A 26,624-nucleotide genomic window follows, 5' to 3' on the forward strand; every position below is an offset into this window, starting at 1 on the left:
TAATTTAAATTTTATATCAAATTTTAACGATATAATCGATGAATTAAAAAAATTTAATGTATAGATCAAGTCTACAAATTTTTTAAAAATTTAAAAATTATTTGATACTTCATTTCATTAATTCAAGTTAACATATAAAATATTTTTATAATTATCTGTCATTTTGAATTAATGAAAAAGAGTATTAAATAGTTTTCAAATTCTTTTGAAACTTTGCAAACTTAATCTATACATTAAAAAATTTTAATTTAACATTTGAATCGTTAAAATTTAATGCAGAACATAAGTTATTGAGTAGAATAAGTCTAGACAAACTTTTTTTTTGTAATAAGTGGATCCCTCACATATATATATGTCCTATTTAACTTGTTGTTGATCCCGTGGCAAGTGTACCAGTCAACTTGTAACAGTGATGAGTAAGGTCGTCTCCTCAAGGACTAGGTAGATTGATTGATTCTCAATTAATTTAGAAAAAAAACACAATAAATACATATTACATATTCACACATGTTCAACATCTGATTCATTAAACTCAAAGTTAAAAGTAGTAGAACTTAAAACAAGTGACAAATATGCAAATTCAAATAAGTATTAGAGAAATTCAGATATGAGATGCTTGGGACTGGACTTCACCTACTCCACCTCTTTGTAATCTTAATAAGCATACATATGTTAATCCCTCTTCTACAATATTATCTAGGATTACAATCACTCAATACTAATTCCTTAGTAAAGAGATTCTAAGTTTTCCCCTTTAAATATCAATTCCTTGCATATTTAAATAAGGAAAAACCTGCATTAAGAAAATCCTTTAAAGACTAATGATTTTAGCTTTATTCCTAGCAACTTAAACCATTAGGTGATTCATTTTAAATCATGATCTAGAAAACATTTTCCAATCAAGTTCTAAATCAAAGCTCCAAATACGAGTGATCAAAACGTAAAGGCATTAAGAACGAAAATGAATCACTAATAAGTAGAAGAGATCATAAAACATATGTGAAAATCAAGAGTTAAATTAAGGTATAAGAGGTAACATCCAATCCCAAAAGGAAAAGATTAGCCACTCATTTCCATGAGAGCCAACCAACAAAAGAAGAAGAAGAAGAAGAAGAATCTAGTAGAAATTGTCGTCGCTCCATTCCCGAAACGTCGGAATCACCACCAAAATCTTCAACTTGGATGATCTTTGAGGCTAGAGAGAAAGAGATGGTTCAGGTGTGTTGTTTCTTCCAAAAGCTCCCCACGTCTTCTCCTCTTTTCCCCTTTTATATGTTATGATTTATAACAAGGGGTCATTTACTGCCACAAATTGGCTTAAGCTATTTCTGATCGGCTCAAGCCCTTTTTTAAATACTTAAACATGAAGGAATTGAAATGACTTAAGCCTTTCTGAAATAGCTTAAGCCTTTTTTTTAAATACTTCACCCTGAAGGAATTGAGATAGCTTAAGCCTTTCTGGAATGGCTTAAGCCTTTTTTTGGCAGATTGCTTTCTTAATGTCTCTGGAATGGCTTAAGCCCTTCTGATATAGCTTAAGCCTTGTTGAGTTGATAGAGATAAACATTTTCTTCCATGAGTCTTTTTGAACTTCATTTCTTCTCTCTTTCTTGATTTCTCTTCTCTTAACCTACAAAGCAAAACCATCATGATTAACCAAAAAATTACTATAATTTGATTGGATTGGATTTCTATAACATAATTTACATATTTATATATAATATTCACATCCTTGGGCAATTTAAAAGGGGAAAAATGAAAGCATGCCAATTTTTACACAATAATATTCATGAAATTCAAGTAAAAATGACAACTAACACTTGTCAACCATAGAAGACTAAATCAAACTAAAAAATTATTAGCTTGTACTTTTTTTTTAAGGAAATTGTTAATATACTCCCACCTATTTTTTAGTTAGAGTATGTTAGTAACTTACACCAAAATTTTAGGACAAGAAAACCACTAATTTCTTTTAAATTTGGTTAATTTGTATCAAGGACATTATAGTAATTTAATTTAATTTTAAAATAAAATAAAATATTTTCTCTCTTATTAATTTCATTATCTAAGTCATTTCTCTCTCCTATTAAATTTTTTCTCCAACTCATTTTTCTCTCTTATGAAATTCTTTCTCTATCTCATTTCTCTTTCATCTTTCATGATGTCCCCCTTCTCTCTCTTTGAACAAATAAAAATTAATTAATAAAAAAAATAAGTTGGAGAATGAAGTTAATAAGAGAAAAAATATATATTTTATTTTCTTTTAAAATTAAATTAAATTATTATAATGTCCTTTATACAAATTAACCAAATAAAAAATGAGTGATTTTCTTGTCCTAAAATTTTGATGTAGGTTACTAACATACTCCAACTAAAAAATAGGTGAGAGTATATTAACAATTCTCTTTTTTTAATTATTATCTTTTTCTTTAAAGATGTCTAACATAAAAATTTAATAAATAATTACAAATAGATTTAAATTAATAACTCTAATTAAGATGGATATGTTGCATTTTAACCAATTTACTTGTACACATATGTCGAGTTCCATAAGTAAATATAACTTGGATTAGAAATATATTATCTTAGATTAATCCGAGTGGAAAGTGAACTAATTGAGTTTAATATTTTAATGACTTATACATGTTTTTAGTTCATGTAAATATAGGTTGATTGTTTTGATTTTAGTTTCTATAATTTTATTTTAAAATATTTAATTCCTCCAAATATTTCTATCATATGTTTTGATCTATTTTGTTAAATTTTCAATGATTCAGCTAATAGACAGCTGATGTGGCTCTATTGACTCACTATGTCACTTAAATTTATGTCTCATCTAAATAATTTGTTACGTGATTATGATGCACATTGTAAAAAATTTAAATAAAATTTTTTGTATATGTGGTGGCTAATTCATCTAGATGAGGAAAAAAAAAACTAGTTGAAATCCTAATATCTAATTGAATTCTTAATCTGTCATACTTACTTTTCTCTTCATTATAATAATGAGTTATGCTACTTAAGCTAGGTCTATCAACTTCGAGATTTGTGAACTCATTTTTAACGTCTTCAACTACCGTATTCATATCATCTTCTACACCTTTCATTCATTAATGTAATGAATTAACACACTTTATAGTTCATATTATAACACTCCTCACTTTTTATTTATTTATTTATTTTTTCTTCTTAATTAGTAGGAAATCATTTGTGAGACCATTAAAAAGATAAGTTTTGCAGTCATTTACTCACATACGCCAAATTTGCCAAGCTCTCAATGATAACAAATTTTTTTTTTTGAAATATTAATTTTAAATAATTTACTAGATTGGTTTATATTAAATATTTAAATAATTTGTATCAAAGTATAGTTAATGGTATAAGCTATTTGTACGAACTTTATCTCTAAAAACAAAATAATTATTGCGTGAGGAAGGACAAAGTTAGAAAAAAAAAATATTTTATTAATATTATAAATTAACAAATAATTTAGAACAATAAATATTTTTCTGAACCAACACTTGTTTTATAATGGAAGAAGAATATGTTTTTCGCTCTTTAAACAATATTAATTATGAACCCCCTCCCCCCATGTAGTAGAGTTAATACTTGCTTTCAAAATAATTAAAAGAAACATTTAATAAAATATACTTAATGTTCTTTGACTAATACTTAACACTCATTAGTAGTTTTTGAAACATTAGATTTGAATTTTTTTTTTTATGGATCTTAATAACTAGTGTCTTCAGGACACGAATTAAAGAAACGATAAATAATTTTTATTAATTTTAAAAAATAAGTAATTACAATAAAACTAATAGAAAAGTATGTTGGCAACATTTTTACAAGATAAATAATAATTTCTTAACCAAAATTATTATTTTATAACATCAAATGGTCATTCACAAGAGTCAATAACAAAAGCAAAAAATTCAAATTAAAAAATGCCATAAAATACCTTTATCCACTATTTTCTTAGAATTATACAAGCTTGGAAATGATAATCAAATCAGCCAACCTGAAGAACAATGGTAGAGAAAAGTCAACACAAATGAAGAAGATTTTGAGAAGCGTTCAAGACCAATAATTTCTAGCTAATTTTGAAAAACATCCCACTTTTTTTTTTATATATAGAATTTATACATTTTGTGTTTATCTTCTTCCACCAAATTATTTATTATATCTCAAATTTTTTTATATAAAAAAGTTATTATACAAATACTATTTCTCTTTTCTTCTCATTACCACAAATGTATTAGCACACACTTGTAAACACCACTATAATTAACCCACGTCCACGTGGCCTTATAAGTTACGGACACAATAATTTTGTGCTCAGATGTCCTGCACTCACAAGGTGAAGATTTAATTTTTTAAATTTATATTTTACTAACTTTTCCAAGGTGAAGATTTAAAGCACTTTACATTTTCAACTGCAGCAAATCTCATTCCAACAATTTTAAGTTGTGAATTTCCAAATGATTACCTTACTTCTTTTTTACTTTTTAGGTAAAAGCAAGTGTCTACAATCATTCTGAAATTTAAAGAAAGATGAATCAGAAATTGACAAAAGAAAAAATTAAAAGAACCAATGATTTTTTACCTTTGTATTTTTATAAAGAAATATTGCACAACTATGGTTACATTCCATAAAGGAATAACTTTTGTTCATGTCCATAATCAAAATACCCATCTAAACGTAAGTTTAATGAACATATATATCACCATATATGTAATACCGGGCATATTGAATCTTTCCTAAATTCCATTCTTTCTTCTTCTAGACTCACTTAAGTAAGAAAGAATTGATAGTAAGAAAGAATTGATAGTGGTGGAGGTTTGTAGAGTTTGACAAAGGATGGTCTTGGTTGTCCTTTGGCTTATTCCCCGATCGGGTTGAATGGACAACTGGTGACCTCGGGTGAGGGGCACGAAGGGAAGGGTATAATCAGTCTAACAAGAAACAAGAAGAGTTGTAGTGCAGCTACAAGAGTTCCAGGGTTCTTCACCTCTCTTCCTTTTTTTCTTCCCTCATATATAGCTTAGTTTTGGAGGTAAAGGAAGTTAGGATGAATGATTGATAGATTTGTAATGATATGTATGTTTTGGAATGTTGTATGAGGAACATGGATAGATGTATGAGTTCTATTGCATGTTGTATGAAGTTTGAAAATTGTAGTTCTGTGTATGTTGATTGGATATGTCATATGTACATGTTTGTATGATGTTGGGTAATGATGAGCATATGTATGCCATGCATATATATGATGTTGTTGTTGATCTCTTCTAGATCCTTAGTTAGTAGTTGAGTAAGTTAAGAGATTGAGGGTTACAAGCCTTAAACACGTACTTGAAAAGGTTGCATGGTTTCTTGAAGATAATCAGTGGGTGAGTTTAATAAGTGACTTGGTAATGCATATCAAAGTCATGGTAAAACTATACATAGTTTTACTATTCTTAACAATGGAATTGAACTTTTCTAGTGTAAGTGATAAAGCTCAAGAAACCAAAGGAAAGATTGATATCCCATTTTGTTGTGATCATGTTGGTGTATTTGAGTGATAGGGTTGAGTCACTTAAATTGCTAATCTTATTATAGATCTCTATAGGTGAATGCGTGACAACGTATTAGTCAAAGTGTATGCATGTGATGATATGGTGTGGTGTGTGTTCATATGTATAGTTTGGGTGTCTTGCTGACATGTTGAGTGAGATGTTTGATGACTTGTATGTGTAGTTTCAAGTAAGAGTATGATATGTTGTATGATATGGAACTAATTTTTATGCTTACATGTTTTTGGAACTCTAACTTACCCTCTTATTTTTCATGTGGTTTGACTGTTATGAGCATACATTATATGAGAGCAGATCAATGTTAGGCTTGAGGAATTGTTGGTTGGCAGGTGATGTTATTTTGCTTGGTGTTGATACTAACTTGGTGTAGCTTGTGTAATTGTACTTGATTGAGGCTAGGATGTGGAGTTTACTTTTCGAATTACTATATATTTATGTTCATATATTGTTTATATCAGTACAGGTGTTATACTCATATACTCATGTATGCATGTATATATCGTTTCTTTTGGTATGTTAAAATGTTATGTCTTTAATTTTTTGTTATTTGTAATGATTTCGTATAGTATAGTGACTATTACGAGTCGTTACAATATATGTACTAATTAAAGTCGTTGCAAGAATAAAAGAAAATGTCCTTTTTACTCTCATTTTAGGAACTTGGAAGGTTCACGACAACTTTGTTCATCCTTTATCTTTATGCATGACACAAGAAACAAAACCTAAATACTTTATAGGATCTTTTTTGCTCCTTCTAATCATTTTTTGAGACTAAAGAAAGATAAATTAATAACATATTTTATGTACTAAAACTTTACCCTTAAAGGAAGAAAGAGATGAAAAGGGATAAAAAGTTAGAGATGTCATGGATAATAAGGAAAAAAAACAAATAAAACATATTGTCATTTTTTTAATGATGAAAAACATGTTGTCAAGTAAATCTATCTAATAATTTGGATTGAGTTATATTGAAAATATTGTACATGTCTTTGACTACACTTAGAGGCAAATTCTCTCAACTTAATGTTAAACTTTAATACTTAATGGATTTGATGTGCACTTCGAATCACAAGAATTCTCATAACTCCTTGACTACAGTCAATTTTTACATCTTAACACAAGACCATTAGTTAATACATAACGGTAGATAAATAACACAAAAATGTGTTATTCTTTATTAATTTGTGAGATCTCTACAAATTTAATAAAATATAATGATGCATGATTATGATATGTTCATATCATACAAATTAATCAAATAAGATATTATAATGTGCGGATTATAGAAGAATCATTTAGTCATTCCACAATCTTGATCTAGTAACACAAAGAATCTTGTTTGCATTACTTCTCCACCAATCCAAATTTGTGAACAAATAAATGAGGGAAACTCTTCTCTATCTAACAATTAGGTTGTTCATAACAATATTGTGTCTCAAAGATTTTTCTAATGAGAATTTTATAGCCACCAAGTGATGACTTGACCCATTAGTTCATTCACATGATATGCCAAAATAACTAATATATGTCAATTAAAACACCGTAACTTTTATTTTCATAATTGATATTAATAATCTAAATTTGGATTTGATAATTAAATAAAGTTATAAATTCATGATAAATGAAAAAATACTTGTAAATTTATGACCTTACTTGATTTGAAATATTGGTCAAAATAAACATTGTTTTAAGTCAAGATAATTAAAACACATTTCTTAACAAAAACAAATTTGGTTTCAAAATAAATAAATAAAGTAAAGTTGTTTTGTTATTAGAACGTGTACTTACATTTAACAAAAAATAATTTATAGAACACAACAGATACAATGAGGTTAGATACTAATATGAAATCCTCTACCTATAATATTACATGTTCTTTAACTTGAACAACACAACAATATGACAAATCACAATTCAACTTAGTATTTGAACAACATAAAACATCAACGCATCACATACACAACTTATCATATAAATTGCACAACTACAACATGGCATATACATCATACAACTCAATTGCATCTGTACAACAAATGAGAGATAGTAATGAAAAAAAAAATGGAGAAAATGTTAACTAATTGAGTTAAAGTTTTAAGTTTTGTTCAATAATTTTTGTTCTTATTAAAAATGAGAGATATTTGACTCTACTTTGACTTTTTTTTTCCTAAAATTTTTATCTTCGATCTTTAATATACGTATGAACTATTGGATCTATGAAATTTTACATAAAGAAGTTATGTATACATATAAAAGAGACTCTAAAAATTAAATAAGTCAGTTATTTAAATATTTAGTCAATTATCTTTACTTGTTACTAAGCGCTACATTCCATTGTGAACATTTATAATCATTTATAAAGTTTTTATGCATCTTATGTGAAGTTGTTCTAATAATGTGGTTTGACATATATTCGAGCTTAATTGTATGAAGCAAATAAGATCGACATCTTTTTTTAAAGGTCGGCATGTCCGATTTTATAATGGAATGGTTAGTAGTTTCCTTTTTTTTTTTTTTTTTTTTTTTTTTTTATAATTAATAATTGTTAATAATTGAGGGGAGACAAAATTAGTAAATTGAAAGAAGCAGAAGGGGCAACACAGTAACATCAAATCCAAATCATCGTTTTCTTTATTTATTTATTTAACTTGTTCTTCTTCTTCTCTTGAGCTCACACAATTGGCATATCCTAAATTCGAATAAATACATAAAGAAAAAGAATTCATCCTTTCCCATTCGAAACACATCTCGTCGCGGGTGCAAATTGAAAGGAAATTAGGGTTAGGGTTCAATTATCTTCGCCCAGAAAAGAAAGGGGGAGAAAAAGTACGAAGAAGAGAAGAAGAAGAAGAAGAAGAAGAAGAAGCGTTCCTTTATGATAGAGAAGGCACCTTCGATAATCATCGCGGTGTTAATATTGGTGGTGCAATCCTCTGCAGCCTCGGTCCAAGGCAACATCATGAAGGTCCACCCTGTACCAAGAAAGCGCAACATCTCAATCCAATTCGGCGTCGATGGAGGGAACCCCATGTCGGAGGCTCAGGCGCTGTTGGGGATCGCCGGCAAGAAGCTCCGGCGACTCCCGCACGTGTTCAGCTGCGTCCTGGAGCTCCCCTTCCGCTCCGACGCCGACGTGGCGGTGGAGGAGGCCGCCGACTGCTTCCGCTTCGTGGCAGAGACCGATGGAATCGGCGACGTGAGGGCGCACACGGTGGAAATCCACCCCGGCGTGACCAAGATCGTGGTGAGGGAAGGCGGCTCGGTGGAGCTCTCGCTGGATCAGCTCGAACTTGACATGTGGAGGTTCCGGTTGCCGGAATCCACGCGGCCGGAGCTCGCGAGCGCGGTGTTCGTCGACGGCGAGCTTATTGTCACGGTGCCGAAGGGGCACGAGGAAGGCGATGGGGATGGTGATAGAGGTATGGGTGGTAGACTCGTCCTTGTACAGTGATGAATAAATGAGTGAGTGAGTGAATGATTAATTCTTTTGTTAATGCCTTGTTGCTATTGAAACCTGCCCCTAGTATGTTGGTTAGATTTTAGGTTCTTTTTGGAACTAGTTTCTCTGAATGTTATTGTTGCTATTGTTGAATCATGAAGAGAAATGTTCTATATGGAGAAAGCTTTATTCTTCGCAATGGAAATTCCCGTAAATAGGTATAACTTAGGCGCTTTTCTTTTTCAATTTTTATTCAGTGTGTGTTCTTTGGTTTTCTTGGTAGAGTTGGCAAGTCTTTTATGAGATTGTCTTTTTGTTCTCATTTGTCCTGTGTATTTTTCGAAGGATAAACATGCCTTTGGTTTATATAAAACTCAGTAATAACATTGGAAACAATTTACATGGGAATAGATGCAGATTTGAATAATACACAGGTTATTGGGACATAGGTGCGATTTTCTGTACGACATGTGGTTGGCTTCATATATGTTATTGTTACCTATGTTAGATGAGAAGGATTATTTTGCTATATCTCTAAGATAATTTATTGGCATTTGAACATAGTAAACCTTTAATATATTGGTTGATTCGTTGTGTAAGTTGGGGATGGTTGCGGAGGCGAGGATGTGTTTGGTGTGATGATTAACAGAGGCTTGGAGCCTCTTGTTGTTAGGTACAACGCTTTGATGAATGGTGGGTGTTTGAGGGGCAATTTGTGCTAGGTGAAAGAGGTGTTTGATAGAATGATTGAAAGAGGAATGCTGTCTAATGTTATCAGTTACAAGGCCTTGATTAATGGGTATTGTAAGGTTAAGATGGTGGATGAGGCCTTGATGCTGTTTATGGAAATGGATCGGAGGAATTTGGTTCCAGATACTATGACTTATAATTCTCTTCTTGGTTTGTCGAAATCTAGGAGGATTTTGTATGAGGGAGACCATATTGAGGCGATGTGCGCGAGTAGTCAGGCACCGGATTTGATCACTTACAATGTGTTGTTGGATGGTTATCTCAAACAGAGTGCTTTGACAAGGCAATTGTGGTGTTTTGCCACATTGTTGAAATGGGGATTTCTCTAAATATGCGCACTTATTGCAAAGGTGGAAGAGTGATGGCTGTGAAAGATTTTTCAGCTTCTTTCTGTGAAAGGCTGTCGTACAAATGGTCTGCCTTATAACATTATGATCAATGGGCTCCGAAGAGAGGTGGTTAGATGAAGCAGAGGCCTTGCTTTTAGAAATGGCGGATAATGTTTGCCATCCTAATGCTGTAACTTTTGATCCCTTGGTTCGTCCTAATAACATATTTTATGTACTATTGAAAAGGATCGAAAAATAAAACTTTACCCCCAAAGGAAGAAAGAGATGAAAAGGGATAAAAAAGTTAGAGATGTCATGGATAATAAGGAAAAAAAGCAAAACAAATTGTCAAGTTATTTTTTTTAATGATCAAAAACATATTGTCAAGTAAATCTATCTAATAATTTGAATTCAGTTATATTGAAAACATTGTACATGTTGCCTTTGATTAGATGCAGAGGCAAATTCTCTCGACTTAATGTTAAGCTTTAATACTCGATGGATTTGATGTTCACTTTGAATCACAAGAATTCCCATAACTCTTGACCAAGGTCATTTTTTAAATCTCAACACAAGGTCATTAGTTAATAAACAATGGTAGATAAATAACACAAAAGTGTGTTATTCTTTATTAATTTGTGAGATCTCTACAAATTTAATAAAATACAATGATGCATGATTATACTATGTTCATATCATATAAATTACTTAATTAAGATATTAGAAAGTGTGGATTATAGAAGAATCATTTAGTCATTCCACAATCTTGATCTAGTAACGGGGAGAATCTTGATTCCATGACTTCTCTCTCAATCCAAATTTGTGAGTCAAATGAGAGAATGAAACTCTCCTCTATCTAACAATTAGATTTATGGAAAGAGAATATATTCTTGATGCTTGGGTGTACAATTGAGATGAAGTTGGCATAGGTTACCTACATGTTGGTTAGGGAAGCTGAGTACTGATGGAGGGGTACCCATCAATTGTTGGTGGCCAGAGGTTTGGTAGTGGACTAGGATTGCTTCAAGAGGATCATTCTTGAGAATTATTTCTCAAAGAGTGCGAGACATGCTCGGGAGGCAAAGTTCATGCAGTTACATTAGGGGAGTATGACGATGTCAAAGTATGCAATGAGGTTTAAGTATATGGCTCATTTCTACACCTAGGTTATCTTTGAGGCTTGGAAGTGTTGAAAGTTTATAGAGGGGTTAAGGCATGAGCTGAAGAGGATTGTGGTTCCCATGTCGATAGTAAAGTTTTTGGCCTTGGTTGAGAATTGTGAAGATAGTGGAGAGGTTGAAGGATGGTGGTGGTAGCAATGCTACCAAACATCATAATGGATCATTAAAATCCAAGAGTGGTGGTTAGTAGAGGGGGTCTTATGATAGACTTGCTTAGCAATAGGGAGGTACTGTCACTAGGGGACCTTAGCTTGCTACTCCTTAGAAAAGAGTTTAGGTAATGAGACGTTTCAAATGTGGAGGATCCAACTTTGCTTGGGATTATTCTCACCCAAGCAATCTGTGCTACAAGTGTGTCACCTTAAGCCACATTTCCAAGGATTTTCAAGCAAGATCAATTCAAGCAAGGAGTGCTCCAAGGCCAACTAGGCCTACATCTTCTGGGAGGGTTTTTGCTCTATCTAGTGTAAAGGCGTCTACTTTATTAGACTCGATGAAGGGAAAGGGCAAGGCGATTGGTAAAGATGTTATGTATTTGTTTGACTCAGAAGCTACACATTCCTTTATCTTTGTTGCTTATGTGGGGAGGTTAGGAATACTTGTATTTGCTTTGCATGTTGATCTAGTGTGTTCCTACTCTAACTACTACTTTTGTTGTGATGTAGGAGATGTGTGTTAGGTAACCTATAGAGGTGTTGGTAGGGAGTTCAAGGTGAACTTGATCTATTTGCCCATGGTGGAGATCAACATAATCTTAGGGATAGATTGGTTATCTTCCAATCACATCCTTATAGATTATGCTTGAAGAGAGTTAGTGTTTCCTCTAGTGAAAGATGATGTGTTGGTTTCAGCTAGCCAAGTTGAAGAGTCGTTAAGAGGAGGAGCTGAGTGCTTCATGTTGTCTACTATTATGAGTGTGGAGACTGAGAAAGTGATCAGTGAGATTGATGTGGTGAGGGAGTTCTTAAAGGTGTTTCGAAATGTGGTGCCTAGGTTAGCTCTTATGAGGGACATAGAGTTCAATATTAATCTGGTGCAGGTGTTAGGCCAGTATCAATAGCTTCTTACAAGATGGCCCCAACTAAGTTGGTAGAGTTGAAAAAACAAGTGGAAGGGCTGTTGGAAAACTAGATGGTGAGACCAAGTGTGTTTCCTTAGAATGCTTCAACGTTGTTGGTTAAAAAGAAGGATGATGATACCTATTTGTGTGTGGATTATCGACAACTCAGTAAGTTGACCATTGAGAACAAATATTCTCTACCTCAAATAAATGACTAGATGGATCATCTCAGAGGAGCATTGGTATTTTCAAAGATAAATCTAAGATCTAGTTATCGCCAAATAAAAGTGAAGGAGAGTGACATATTGAAGACTGATTTTAAGACTATGCATGGTCACGATGAGTATGTTGTAATGCTCTGATGATGTTCATGGATTACATGAACACGTTCTTTTGACCTTTTTTGGATAGATTTGTGATGGTGTTTATTGACGACATCTTAGTCTAATCGAAGTCTTTAAAGAATCACCGTGAGCATCTGAGGTTGGTTTTGGAGGTGCTGAGGGAGAAACAATTATATGTGAAGCTCACCAAGTGTGAGTTATGGTTGTTTGAGGTGATGTTTTTGGGTCGTGTGATCTCAGTTCAAGGGATTGTAATGAGCCCAACCAAGGTTAAAGCAATGTTACAATGGGAGAAGTTGGGGAATGCATTTGAGATCAGAAGCTTTGTTGGGTTGGTGGGTTACTATAGGAGATTTATATGGGATTTCTCCAAAATAGCGATGCCTCTAACTCCACTTATCCAGAAGGATTTCCCTTCATTTGGATGGATGCGTGTGAGTAAAGTTTTCAAGAGTTGAAGAAAAAGTTAACTACTTCTCCCATTTTGGTGTTACCCAACTTTGGCTAACCTTTTGAAGTGTTTTGTGATGTTTCTTACTAGGGGTTAGGTTGTGTATTGATGCAAGCTGCGAGAGTTATAATGTATGCTTCAAGATAACTTAAGACTCATGAGAGGATCTACCCCTCTTATGACTTGGAGTTAGCAACAATGGTATTTGCCTTGAAGTCGTGGAGGTATTATCTGTATGGTGTGAGGTTCAGTATGTTTGAATTACTTGTTTAATTAGAAAGAACTAAACATAAGGCAGTGGAGGTGGATGAATATTCTGAAGGACTTCGACTTCTAGTTGATGTATCATTGTCAAATATGGTAGTTGATGCTTTGAGTAGTAAACTCATCCACATGGTGGCGATGATGGTGAAAGTGTTGGAGTTGGCTAAGCGATTTAGAGATATAAATTTAGAGGTGGAGCTAGCTCAAGATCACATTAATTATGGGATAACTACCATAACTAATGAGTTCTTGAAATAGATTGGGGTGAAATAGTTACAAGATCAAGAGTTGTTGTAGATCTTCGGTTTGCTTGATACCAAAATGGTTATGGGTTTTGAGTAGGGAGGTAATGGGATTTCGAGGTTCAAGGGCCATATTTGTCTATCTCATGATTCTAAGTTGAGAAAAATTGTGTTAAAAATAATTAAGTTAAAAATAATTAATTTTATTCAGAAAAGATTAATTTTGAAAAATAGTTTATTTAGATAGAAAATGATTAAGTAGAAAAAAAAGGTTAATTTAAAAATTAATTTAAAATATTATAACAACTAATACTTATCTTAATTTTGAGTGGTTAATTCCTAACAACCAACAAAATATTTTTACATGAGTATCTCAAAGATATTTTATTATAATAATCAAGCACATTATCCTTATTTAATAGATAAAATATTTTATTGTTCAAGTAACTAAATCTTTGACTTAATGATAAGAATTAAACACTTATTTAAAGGCATTAGCTATCTAATCACATACTAAATTTAAACTCTCCTTTAACTTGAGAGTTAAAATGTATTTGCAGATGTTTCCACCATCAGTATTGAAACGTGAAGGACTATTATTCTCCGTGTCATAATAGTTGTTGAAACAAGTAACAATAATATATTATCACAAATATCATCCATTTCTTTATTTATGTAAATATTATGTTTCTTCCCCCATCTCCTAAACTCACACAATTGTCACATCCTAATTTTATTCAATTTTTTTCAATAACAAGAAAATATGTAAATAAATAAAAAGAATTATATATTTTTCCATTTAAAACACATCATGGGTGCAAATTGAAAGTAAATTAGGGTTTCTATTATCTTCTTCCAAAAAAGAAAATGGAGAATGACAAAGAAAAAGAACAATTTCTTTATTATAGAGAAAACATTTTTCATTATTGTCACAGTGTTAATTTTGGTTGTTCAATCATTTATAACGTTCAACAACATGAGGATTCATTCTATCATCGACGATCTTACATGGTGCTCTAGGATACCTTGACCTTGATTTTTTTCCCTAATTGTAAAATCTATATATTGAGTAATTTTTTATTTCATATTTATATATAAAAAAAAGTTACGTTTAAATGTTATTTATTTTTATTTTATATAATATTTTATTTTTAAAATTTTTACTACATGCATAAATGCTAATATTTTTTCTTTATATTAATTTGATAAATGAAATATTTTGATTAACGTTTGTTAAATTTTAAAATAATTTTTTTTTCTACCTAGCTATATATTCACTTTATTTTCCTTTTTATTCTATCTTTACTTTTTTAGGCGTAAAAGATAAATTAATAAGTAACACAATTTATTCTAATTTAGTATGTTTTTAGGAATTAATTAGTTTACTTTTTTATAAATAAAAAATAAAAAGAAAATACTGTTAACAAAGATATTAATTTTTATTATAAATTTAAAAAGATTATTAATAAGATGCAAAACTAATGATTGATATTCTTTGAAAATATATGTTTAGCATAGTTATACGTAAATATTTTTTAAAAAATACATTTATATAAAATTTAATATTTTATTATTAATTATAATTTTTTTAAATTATTCCCCCATTCCTCGATTTCTTTCGCTTTGTAGAGGAGACAGATTGAATCAATGAGGTTTCACTTGTCAAAATTTATGTAGTCAAAGTTTGTGAACACAGTGTTTATTGACGATGACTTCATCGCTATAGTGTTGAAGGAATATGAAGAAGAGGATGGGGACAATGATAGAGGTACTAGTAGGAGACTAGTACAATGATGAATAAATGAGTAAGTGAATAATTGATTTTTTTGTTAATGTTTTGTTGCATTCGAAACTTTACCTTAGTATGTCGATTAAATTTCAGGTTGTTTTTAGAACTAGTTTATCTGAATATTTTTGTTGTTGTTGTTGAATCATGAAAAAAAAAATGTTTTATAGAAAATTTTATTCTTAGCATTGGCAATTTTCATAAATGTGTAAACTAAATCAAGTTTTCGAAACATATTTTTTTTTCTTTTTAAGATACCTAACTTAAAAATTTAATAACTAATCACAGATGGATTCAAATTAATAACTCGAACTAAGATGGATATGTTACATGGTAGTTAATCTACCTAAGTATAAATATGTAAGATTCCATTAAATTAAGTATAATTTCAATTAGAAAAATGTTATCTTAGATCAATCTTAATAGAATGTTGTCTATTTAGGTTTGCTTAATATTTTTATATAATTTATTTATTCAAATAATTGAAATATTAATATTAAATAATTTACTAGATTACTTTACATTAAAATATTTAAATAATTAGTGTAGAAGGATAGTTAATGTAATGTAACAACATATCATCAACTAAGAAACTATATTTAAATAATTAGTGTAGAAGGATAGTTAATGTAATGTAACAACATATCATCAACTAGGAAACTATTTTTTCTTGTTATTGATTAAATAAGGAGAGAGAGAGAGAAAAAAAATATTTCTTCTCTTACATTTTTAATTTTTCACAATTTTAGAATATTGAAAGTTTTTTCATTTGCCCAAACTTACTTATTCTTCACATTCAACAAGCACATTGAGTCTTTATCTTTTCGATTAAAAATTAAATAAAAAATTCTTTTACATGATTATCTCCTAAAGATATTATATTATAATATCAAGCACATTATCCTTATCAAATAGATCAAATATCTTCTTGTTCAATTGAAAGAAAATTAGGGTTTATATTATGTTCATCCTATAAAAAAAAAGGGGAAAACGACAAAAAAGAGGAACAATTTATTTATGATAGGGAAAACACTTTTGACAGTGTTTAAAAATCCGGATCGGACCTGCCGGTCAGACCGGTTGAACCGGGAATCGGTGATCTAGTCGATTCGAATCTTAAGTTGGATCGGTTATGCATTCGATCCGTTTCAAACCGGATTGACTCGGTCAATTTTTCGGTTCGACCAGTGAACCGGTGGGTCAAACCGGTTCAACCACAAATTTATTTTTTAATTTTTTTAAAGGATCACAAACCACAAAAATAACAATGAGAATTGAATTTGTTAATAGAAGAGCAAAAAATCGTATTAAGTATAAGAATAACTACTTATTCTAATATATTTGTCTATAATATATGCAACTTAAATAAATTTTATAATATATTATTAATTCTAAATTATATATTTAATAATATAATATTTATGTAGATATTACATATATTATTTTGTAATATCAATTGTAAGCATATTATATATATACATACTATTTATATTTTTAATTTGTATTAATATATAATTTAACATGTAATTTTTTATGAATTTCTTTATACAAAATAAAAATAAAGATAATTTTAAATAAGATGAAAACTGAAATTTAAAATAGGATATGAATTTATTAAAATTTATAAGTATAAAATATATTTAACATGATATTTTTATAAAAAAAATTAATAAAAATCGAGTCATGTGGTTCAATTAGTGACCCACCGGTTTAACTTTTGATCCACTGACCCAGTATCTTAACTGGTTTGATTACCGGTCTAATTTTTTAAAACTATACTTTTGATCATCATCCATGTTAATTTTGGTAATGCAATCCACTGTAGCATTCACAACAACAACACGAAGGTTCATCCTGCATGATGGTCTAGGACACCTTGACCTTGATTTTTTCCCTTAATTGTAGAGTTATATATTAAGTAATTTTTTATTTGATATTTTATATAAAAATAATATTTAAATAATATTTATTTTATTTTTATATAATATTTTATTTTTAAAATTTTTTATTACGGAAAGATTCTTAGTGACATAAAAAACAAATGCATGATATCTGCAATCTTGAGTCTCTGAAAAAAAAATGTTTAGCTTAACTTTATGTAAATATAATTTTAATTTCATGTTATTAAATTATTTAAAAAAACACATTTATATAAAATATAATACTTATTTATTAATTCTTATTTCTATATTGTTCCACCCCTCGACTGCTTCTACTTCGTCGTGGAGACAGATTGAATTAGTGGATAATTTGGTGTAAAAGATAAATAATCTGCTACAAAAGGTACATGCATAGATTATACATATAAGATAAAATAGATCTAATGATTTAAATTAATACACCACCATAAACTACTTATTAGATGGTTGACCATAGTCCTCATTTGTATAAATAATATGTATTACTTGCATTTATGAATTTACAATTATAATTAAAAAAACATATATATTATACAGTATAAAAATTATTGAATGGTGTGTTATTTAAAAATGATAATATTACAATTGTAATGTTCAAATTAATGTTATTATTAGATATCAACAATATTTATAACGGTTAATTTTCATCTAACAAAGATTATAATCCCAGTAACTTATTTAATTTTTGTTAACATCATCATAAATCTCTTCCCCTATATGTTGTAAAAAAATAATAATAATTAACCCTCGCTATAAATAAATTTCGGGAATCGGCCCGATATCACCAAACGAGAAAAAATTTCGTGAGTATTTGATTTTAGTTTTAAACGTGAAAGCAAAAACGCTATTTTTACGCTTATCCAAATTAAACAGTGTCAACGTTTTTTAACACACAGAACTGACAGAATATACACAGCATGCATAAATTTACGACGAGTTTAACTTTATTTAACAGTTAATTAATTAAAAAATATTTTAAGTAAATAGCTGTTATAAAAACTAATAATCATATTGTACATTATATTCATTATTATTATTATCATACATCATAATTATAAAATTGAGAATATATGAAAGAAATTTAATGTATTTTAATTAAATTTTAAAGTTAAATATAAGTTCTAATTAATATGAATAAGGGACGTCCCAATTTTCTCAATATGCAGAGATATATTTCTGTTACAAAGATTAATTAAGTAAAAAATAATTAAGTATAAAGGGGAAAAATTAGTTTTTAGTTTAACTACATAAAAAATGATTAAGTAGAAAGAAAGAAGATTAATTTAAAAAAGTAATTTAAATTATTATAACAAACTAATAATTATCTCTTAAGTGGTTAATTTCTAACAACTAAAAAGATATCTTTTTGTATGATTATTTTCTAAAGATATTGTATCATAATAATCAAATATATTATTCTTATCTAATAGATAAGATATTTTATTGTTTAATAACTAAAATTTTGGCTAAATAATGAGAATTGAACACCTATTTAAACACAATAGGTATCTAAATGCATTCTAAATTTAAACTCTCCTCTAATTTGAGTTAAAATATCTTTGTAGATGTCCTCACCATAGATGTTGAAGCGTGAAGTTGTTCTCCTTGTTGAAACAAGTAAGAATTTGTTATCACAAATATATTTTATTTTTCTCCATCTCCTTAACTCACAATACGTCACATCCCAATTTTATCCATTTTTTTTAGTAATTGGGAAATTAACAAATAAAATAGATAATGTTTTTTTTTCATTCAAAACGCATTATGGATACAAATTGAAAGAAAATTAGAGTTTTCTATCATTTTCACCCAAAAAAGAAAGGAGAAAATGACAAAGAAAAATAATAACGACTTTGTGATAGAGAAGACATTTTTTTTATTATTGTCATGGTATTAATTTTAATAGTATACTTTTTTTGTAGTATCCACAACAATATCATAAAAGTTCATCCTATCACGGACGAATCTACATGGTGGTTTATGACACCTTGACCCTGGTATTTTTTTAGTTATAAAATCTATACACTACGTAATTTTATATTTGATATTTGAAATAAAGAATTATGTTTAAATTTTATCTTTTTTATATAACATTTTAGTGTTAAAAGTTGTATTGTAGAAATGCTAATATTGTTTTCTTTATATTAATTTGATAAATAAAAGATCTTGATTAGTGTTTGTTATACTTTAAGATAATTAAAAAAATTGTTTTTCTTCTACCTTTATATTTCCTTTATTTTCCTTTTTGCTCTATCGTTATTTTTTTAGGCGTAAAAGATAAATTAATATGTAACACAATTTATTCTAACTTAGTATATTTTTAGGAATTAACTGATTCGTTTACTTTTTAATATAAAAAAATACCGTTAACAAATATATAAATTTTTATTATAAAATTAAAAGATTCTTAGTAAAATTTCAATTATTATAAATATAATTTCAATTATTTGTTATTGAAATATTTAAAAAACATATTTATATAAAATTTAATAATTATTTATTAATTCTAATATTTTAAATTGGTCTTTCCATTCATCAACTTTTTTGGTTTTGTAGTGGAAACTGATTGAATTAGTGGCGTGAATACTGTGAAAATCAACCTCAATCAACATGACCAATATGTGACGTCCAACAGAACAATAAAGCTCTTGTTCAATCATCTCGAACTCAACATGTGAGAGTTTCAATTAAAATGATATTATATACTATTTATACTTTATCTATAAAAATAACATAATTATTGCACACTATAGGAGAAGGACTAAGTTAGATTAATATATATATATATATATATATATATATATATATATATATATATAGTTAGTTTCAAAAATATATCGGATCTCTCAATAAATAATGTTGTACCTATCTTTCAATACTTATTAATGAAGAATTTGTGAACAATAACATTAGTAAAATAAAAATAAAAATAGTAAAATACTCGAGAGAATTCGTGTTGTAGAAACGAGTTCTTATAAACATAAAATATTAAACACTTATCAACTCTAACAAGAAAACCAATCTCATTATAATGAGAAAATGCAAGAGCATACACTCTAAATAAACATTGAAAAAGAAAAGAATGAAAATTGTCATTACGATGAATAAAGTTTAGTTCGAATATTTCTTTTTATTATTCAGCAACAGTAATAATAATATTCAGAAAACCTAGTTTTCAAAACAACTGAAATTTAATCTACATACTAAGTTTCGAAAGCTACAAGAAAATAGCAAAAGAATCAATTGTTTCCGCACTCACTCAAGCATTTTTCACTGTACTGTACAAGCATGAGTCTTCATCATCCCCATGCTCTTCCTTATGCTCCTTCAGTACCGTGACGATAAGCTTACCGTTGGCAACCACCGCACTCGTGAGCTCCGACCGTGTGAATTCTAGCAGCCGAAACCTCCACATGTCGAGCTCGAGCTGATCCACCGAGCCGCCGTCCCTCACCACGATCTTGGTGAGGCCGGGATGAATTTCCACTGTGTGCACCCTCACATTGCCCATTCCATCGCTCTCTGCCACCAACCGGAAACAGTCACGTATGGGAGCTCCCTTTCCGCTCGGACGCCGACGTGGCGGTGGAAGAGGCCCCCGACTGTTTCCGCTTTGTGGCAGAGAGCGATGGAATGGGCAACGTGAGGGTGCACACAGTGGAAATCCATCCCGGCCTCACCAAGATCGTGGTGAGAGACGGCGGCTCGGTGGATCAGCTCGAACTTGACATGTGGAGGTTTCGGCTGCCAGAATCCACGCAGCCGGAGCTCACGAGCGCGGTGGTTGCCAACGGCGAGCTTATCGTCACGGTGCCGAAGGAGCATAAGGAAGAGCATGGGGATGATGAAGACTCGTGCTTGTACAGTATAGTGAAAAATGCATGAGTGAGTATGAAAATAATTGATTCTTTTGCTAATTTTCTTCTTGCCTTCGAAACTTAGTATGTAGATTAAATTTCAGTTGTTTAGAAATTAGATTTTCTAAATATTGTTATTACTATTGCTGAATAATAAAAATAAATATTCGAAGAAAGCTTTGTTCATGCTAATGGCAATTTTCGTCTTTTCTTTTCAATTTTTATTTACAGTGTAAGCTCTTGCATTTTTTTATTATTATGAGATTGGTTTTCTTGTTAGAGTTAGTAAATCTTTAACATTCTATGTTTATAAGAAATCGTTTCTAAAACATGAATTCCCTCACGTATTTTACTATTTTTATTTTTATTTTATTTTATGTTAAATACAATTTACATATTTTTATCAAAGCTCCGTTATGTCCTACTGTTGATTTTATAATCTTTGATTTATATAAAGTTGCAATACATATGATTGATTTCATAACTCATATATGTTACTTATGTTAGGTAAGAATGATCACTATATCTCTAAGATAGTTTAATGATATTTGAACAAAGTAAATTTTTAAGATATTGGTTGATGCGTTGTATAAGTTGGGGGTGAATGATTAAGAGAGAGTTGAAGCTTGATGTTTCTAATTACAATGCTTTGATAAATGGTCGGTGTTTAAGGAATAATATATAGGTAGAAGAAAAACAATTTGTTTAATTATCTTAAAGTTTAACAAACACTAATCAAGATATTTTATTTATCAAATTAATATAAAGAAAACAATATTAGCATTTCTATAATATAACTTTTAAAACTAAAATGTTATATAAAAAAAAGATAAAATTTAAACATAATTCTTTATTTCAAATATCAAATATAAAATTGCCTAATGTAAGGATTTTATAATTTAAAAAATATCAGGGTCAAGGAGTCATAGACCACCATGTAGATTCGTCCGTGATAGGCTGAACTTTTATGATGTTGTTGTGGATGCTACAAAAAAAGTATACTATTAAAATTAATATCATGACAATGATAAAAAAAATGTCTTCTCTATTACAAAGTCGTTATTATTTTTCTTTGTCATTTTCTCCTTTCTTTTTTGGGTAAAAATGATAGAAAACTCTAATTTTCTTTCAATTTGTATCCATAATACGTTTGGAATGAAAAAAAAAGCATTATCTATTTTATTTGTTGATTTCCCAATTACTAAAAAAATGGATAAAATTGGGATGCGACAATTGTGTGAGTTAAGGAGATGGAGAAAAACAAAATATATTTGTGATAACAGATTCTTACTTGTTTCAACAAGAAGAACAACTTCACGCTTCAACATCGATGGTGAAGACATCTACAAAGACATTTTAACTCAAATTAGAGAAGAGTTTAAATTTAGAATGCATTTAGATACCTATTGTGTTTAAATAGGTGTTCAATTCTCATTATTTAGCCAACATTTTAGTTATTAAACAAGAAAATATCTTATCTATTAGATAAGAATAATATATTTGATTATTATGATACAATATCTTTAGAAAATAATCATACAAAAAGATATCTTTTTAGTTGTTAGAAATTAACCACTTAAGAGATAATTATTAGTTTGTTATAGTAATTTAAATTACTTTTTTAAACTAATCTTCTTTCTTTCTACTTATAATCATTTTTTATGTAGTTAAACTAAAAATTAATCTTTCCCCTTTACACTTAATTATTTTTTACTTAATTAATCTTTGTAACAGAAATATATCTCTGCATATTGAGAAAATTGGGACGTCCCTTATTCATATTAATTAGAACTTATATTTAACTTTAAAATTTAATTAAAATATATTAAATTTCTTTCATATATTCTCAATTTTATAATTATGATGTATGATAATAATAATAATGAATATAATGTACAATATGATTATTAGTTTTTTATAACAGCTATTTTCTTAAAATATTTTTTAATTAATTAACTGTTAAATCCCAAGCGTGTGGTTTAGCGGTAGGGGTTGATCTACACTTAAGCAAGGTCAGGGGTTCGAATCCTGCCTTGTGTATGCAACTGCGTTAAATCTTGGGGCCAGCTATCCCATCCTTTGAGGTGCCTCCAACGTAGCGAGGAGATTAGTCACTGCTGTCGGCCCTGGATACTCCAGGGACGAACCAAAAAAAAAATAAATTAATTAACTGTTAAATAAAGTTCAACTCGTCCTAAGTTTATGCATGCTGTGTATATTCTGTCAGTTCTGTGTTTTAAAAAACGTTGACACTGTTTAATTTGGATATGCACAGGAAATGTTTTCTCGTTTGGTGATATCGGGCCGATTCCCGAAATTTATTTACAGCGAGGGTTAATTACTATTATTTTTTTACAACATAAAGGGGAAGAGATTTATGATGATGTTAACAAAAATTAAATAAGTTACTGGGATTATAATCTTTGTTGGATGAAAATTAACCGTTATAAATATTGTTGATATCTTATAATAACATTAATTGAAACATTACAATTGTAATATTATCATTTTTAAATAATACACCATTCAATAATTTTTATAATGTATAATATGTTTTTTTAATTATAATTATAAATTCATAAATGCAAGCAATACATATTATTTATACAAATGAGGACTATCGTCAACCATCTAATAAGTAGTTAATTGTGGTGCACTAATTTAAATCATTAGATCTATTTTATATTATATGTATAATCTAAGCATGTACCTTTTGTAGCATATTATTCATCTTTTACACCAAATTATCCACCAATTCGATCTGTCTCCACGACAAAGTAGACACTACTACAAAAACAGTATTTAACATCGCCACATTTACATCGGTTCTACCAGAACCGATGTAAATCATAAACGCGGTGGCAAACTTGTAAATAAATATAAAATACAAATATATTTACATCGGTTTTGCTTATGACCGATGTAGAAAAAAAATCTGGGGAGTTGTTCTACATCGGTTTTGCTTATAACCGATGTAGAAATGAAACCCTAACATTCACGCGCGGGTGCACACTCCCCCTCTCTTCAAATCCCCAAACCTCCAAGATGCCAAAGCCCTCTTCGATTCCATCGCCACCTCCTCCACTCCTACGCCGTCGTCGTCGCCTCCCCCTCTGACTCCCCCACTTGACCGTCGTTCAATACTCCTAATCAGAATAATCAAAGAGAAAGCATCGCAGAGCAAGGAGGCGCTACTCTCCTAATGGACCACCCTTTCCCCCCTGTGCCCCCACCACCCACGACTCCTCCGTGCCCCCCACGCGCAAGCACCTCGCCACGCTCATCTCCTCCGCCGATGGGTCACGCACCACTGCCTCCGCCTTAGTCGACCTCCTCATGGACCGCCTCAACGCCACGCACCATGCCACCGTCACCCTCAAGTGCCTGGCCGTGCACCACATTGTCTACCACGACACCTTCATCCTCTAGGACTAGCTCTCCGTCTACCCCTCCTCCGGCGGAAGAAACCACCTCAACCTCTCCAACTTCCACCGTAGCACTGCCGACCCCACCTCCTAGGTACGGTGGTTCACGCAGCACATGGAGCAGCTCCTCTGCGCCTCCAGAGACCTCGGCTTCTTCCTTAGAGCCAACTCCGATAGCCAAGACAGGGTCTCGTGGATCACCAACGCGCACCTGTTGACCGAGTTTGACTCCCTCGTGGCAGTGGTGGAGGGGATCTGGAAGAGGCTCGAGCCCACCGAGCGCACCTGGTGATTAGTGTGGATTGCTTTCACGTTTTGTTTTCTATACTTTGGTGATTATTTATGAGAAATAAAGAGTTGGTGTTGTTTTTTTATGCTAAGAGTTTTGCAGATAGTTTTGCTTACTGTGTTCTGGTCTTTTTTGGGTGGATGGTTGTTGTGTGCTATTAGACTGAAAGGGCTTGGTTGAAATGTATTGAACATGCTAGATTAAAGTCTTTGTGCGCTTCAGCAGAAAGAACACCCCAAATTCAGAAGAAAGTCTGAAGACCATTTTGTGGAGCACTCCTTGTCCCTCACTGAGGCCTTATGTGGCTTCCAATTTGTGCTGACTCACTTGGATGGTCGTCAACTTCTTATAAAGTCAAATCCAGGGGAGGTTGTCAAGCCTGGTATGTAAATGGTCCACATCTCTTTTAATAGTTCTTAATCTTTTATAGGTTTGGAGTGGGTGAATAAGTTCTTAATTTGTGTCATGTTTTAGTTTAATTGAAGTTTGGCACTTTGGCTTGCATGATAACATTTGGGGATATGCGTGATTGTCATCACTAGTTCTTAATTCTGGTGATTGAAGCATTTTAAATGTAATATTTGTTTCTTGGTATATCTTGTTTTAAAGTAATTATTATAAAAATACTTTTTCTCATTGTGATTCTTTTTTTTGTTTGACAGCATTGAACACGCTCAAGCATCTCATATTTGTAGCTATAAAGCAGCCAAGCTCAGTGATGAACAAGCTTTTCCCAAATTTCTAGTGAGAGGAAATTTCCTTATGTTGTTTTTTTTCCTTTTCTAAATTTCTAGCTGGGCACAATTCATGTGTGTTTGAAACTGGTCAATATGTAGGTGATCTAGCTGATCCAACTGCACCGAATGCTCTGCTGGTCGGTGGCTTGGCTAAGCCAAATCATGTCTCGGTCACTGGATCAGAATTGCAACTGGATCGGCCAGTCGGTGATGCCATAATCTAAGTGGATAAGATTGCTGCTCCTGATCATGTAGTAGGTGATCCAGCTGCTGATTTGGTTCCATTCCAACCAAGGTATTGTGTTGTTTTTTTTTTGTTGCTGCTATTATAAAAGCATGGTCTTTTGATTAATAGCCTATAATTTGGGGTTTTGTTGTGTTTTCAGACTGACCTCCGTTTCCAGAGCCATGCTGTTCTTGCGTTGCAAAAGGCTGTCGAGGCATATTTCTTTTTGTCGAAGCCGATAGGTTACTAGGGGAAATAGGTGTTTACTATCAGTCATATTAATTGTGATAGGCAAATATAGCTAAAAGTTTGTGAAGGTCTGATTTTTAGAAGTTTGGCATGTAATTGATTTTTTCCAAGTAGGTGATCCAGCTGCTGATTTGGTTCTAGTCCAACCATGGGATGAATTTTCATATAATTTGAATTTTTATTGATCTAAAAGATGCATTGAACCATATCTGTAGCTGCATATATTTCATAATTATTGAATGGATTTTATATTTTTAACAAGTTAGTCTTTTTAATTTTGCGCATCTTAATGCACATCTGATATGAAAACTTTAACGGTGATCTAGTGCGGTACTTGGCTGCGGGAGAGCACTTGGTGGAGCACCAGCTAAGAATCTAATTTTTTTTTTTAAAAGCAATCTACATCGGTTTAAAGTAGAACCGATGTAGATATGCGTTCAAATCTACATCGGTTTTATTTACAACCGATGTAGATTTGAACGCAAATCTACATCGGTTTTCTGAC

General features: G+C 30.8%; 1 protein-coding gene and 1 pseudogene across 2 annotated transcripts; both read left to right on the top strand.

Annotated features, from left to right (window-relative positions):
* Positions 1-8,190: 8,190 nt before the first annotated feature.
* On the top strand, positions 8,191-9,209 carry LOC109790675 (uncharacterized). Its single transcript, XM_020349875.3, has one exon. The coding sequence runs from the start codon at positions 8,447-8,449 to the stop codon at positions 9,020-9,022; it is 576 nt and encodes a 191-aa protein (XP_020205464.1). The 5' UTR covers positions 8,191-8,446; the 3' UTR covers positions 9,023-9,209.
* Positions 9,210-24,186: 14,977 nt separating this feature from the next.
* On the top strand, positions 24,187-26,380 carry LOC145950086 (putative clathrin assembly protein At4g40080; annotated as a pseudogene). Its single transcript, XR_014428210.1, has 2 exons — positions 24,187-25,939; positions 26,031-26,380. The product of XR_014428210.1 is annotated as a putative clathrin assembly protein At4g40080 (transcript).
* The last annotated feature ends 244 nt before the right edge of the window (positions 26,381-26,624 follow it).

Source organism: Cajanus cajan, chromosome 7, assembly GCF_000230855.2.
Source record: "Cajanus cajan strain Asha chromosome 7, NIPB_CcT2T_4, whole genome shotgun sequence".
NCBI lineage: Eukaryota > Viridiplantae > Streptophyta > Magnoliopsida > Fabales > Fabaceae > Cajanus > Cajanus cajan.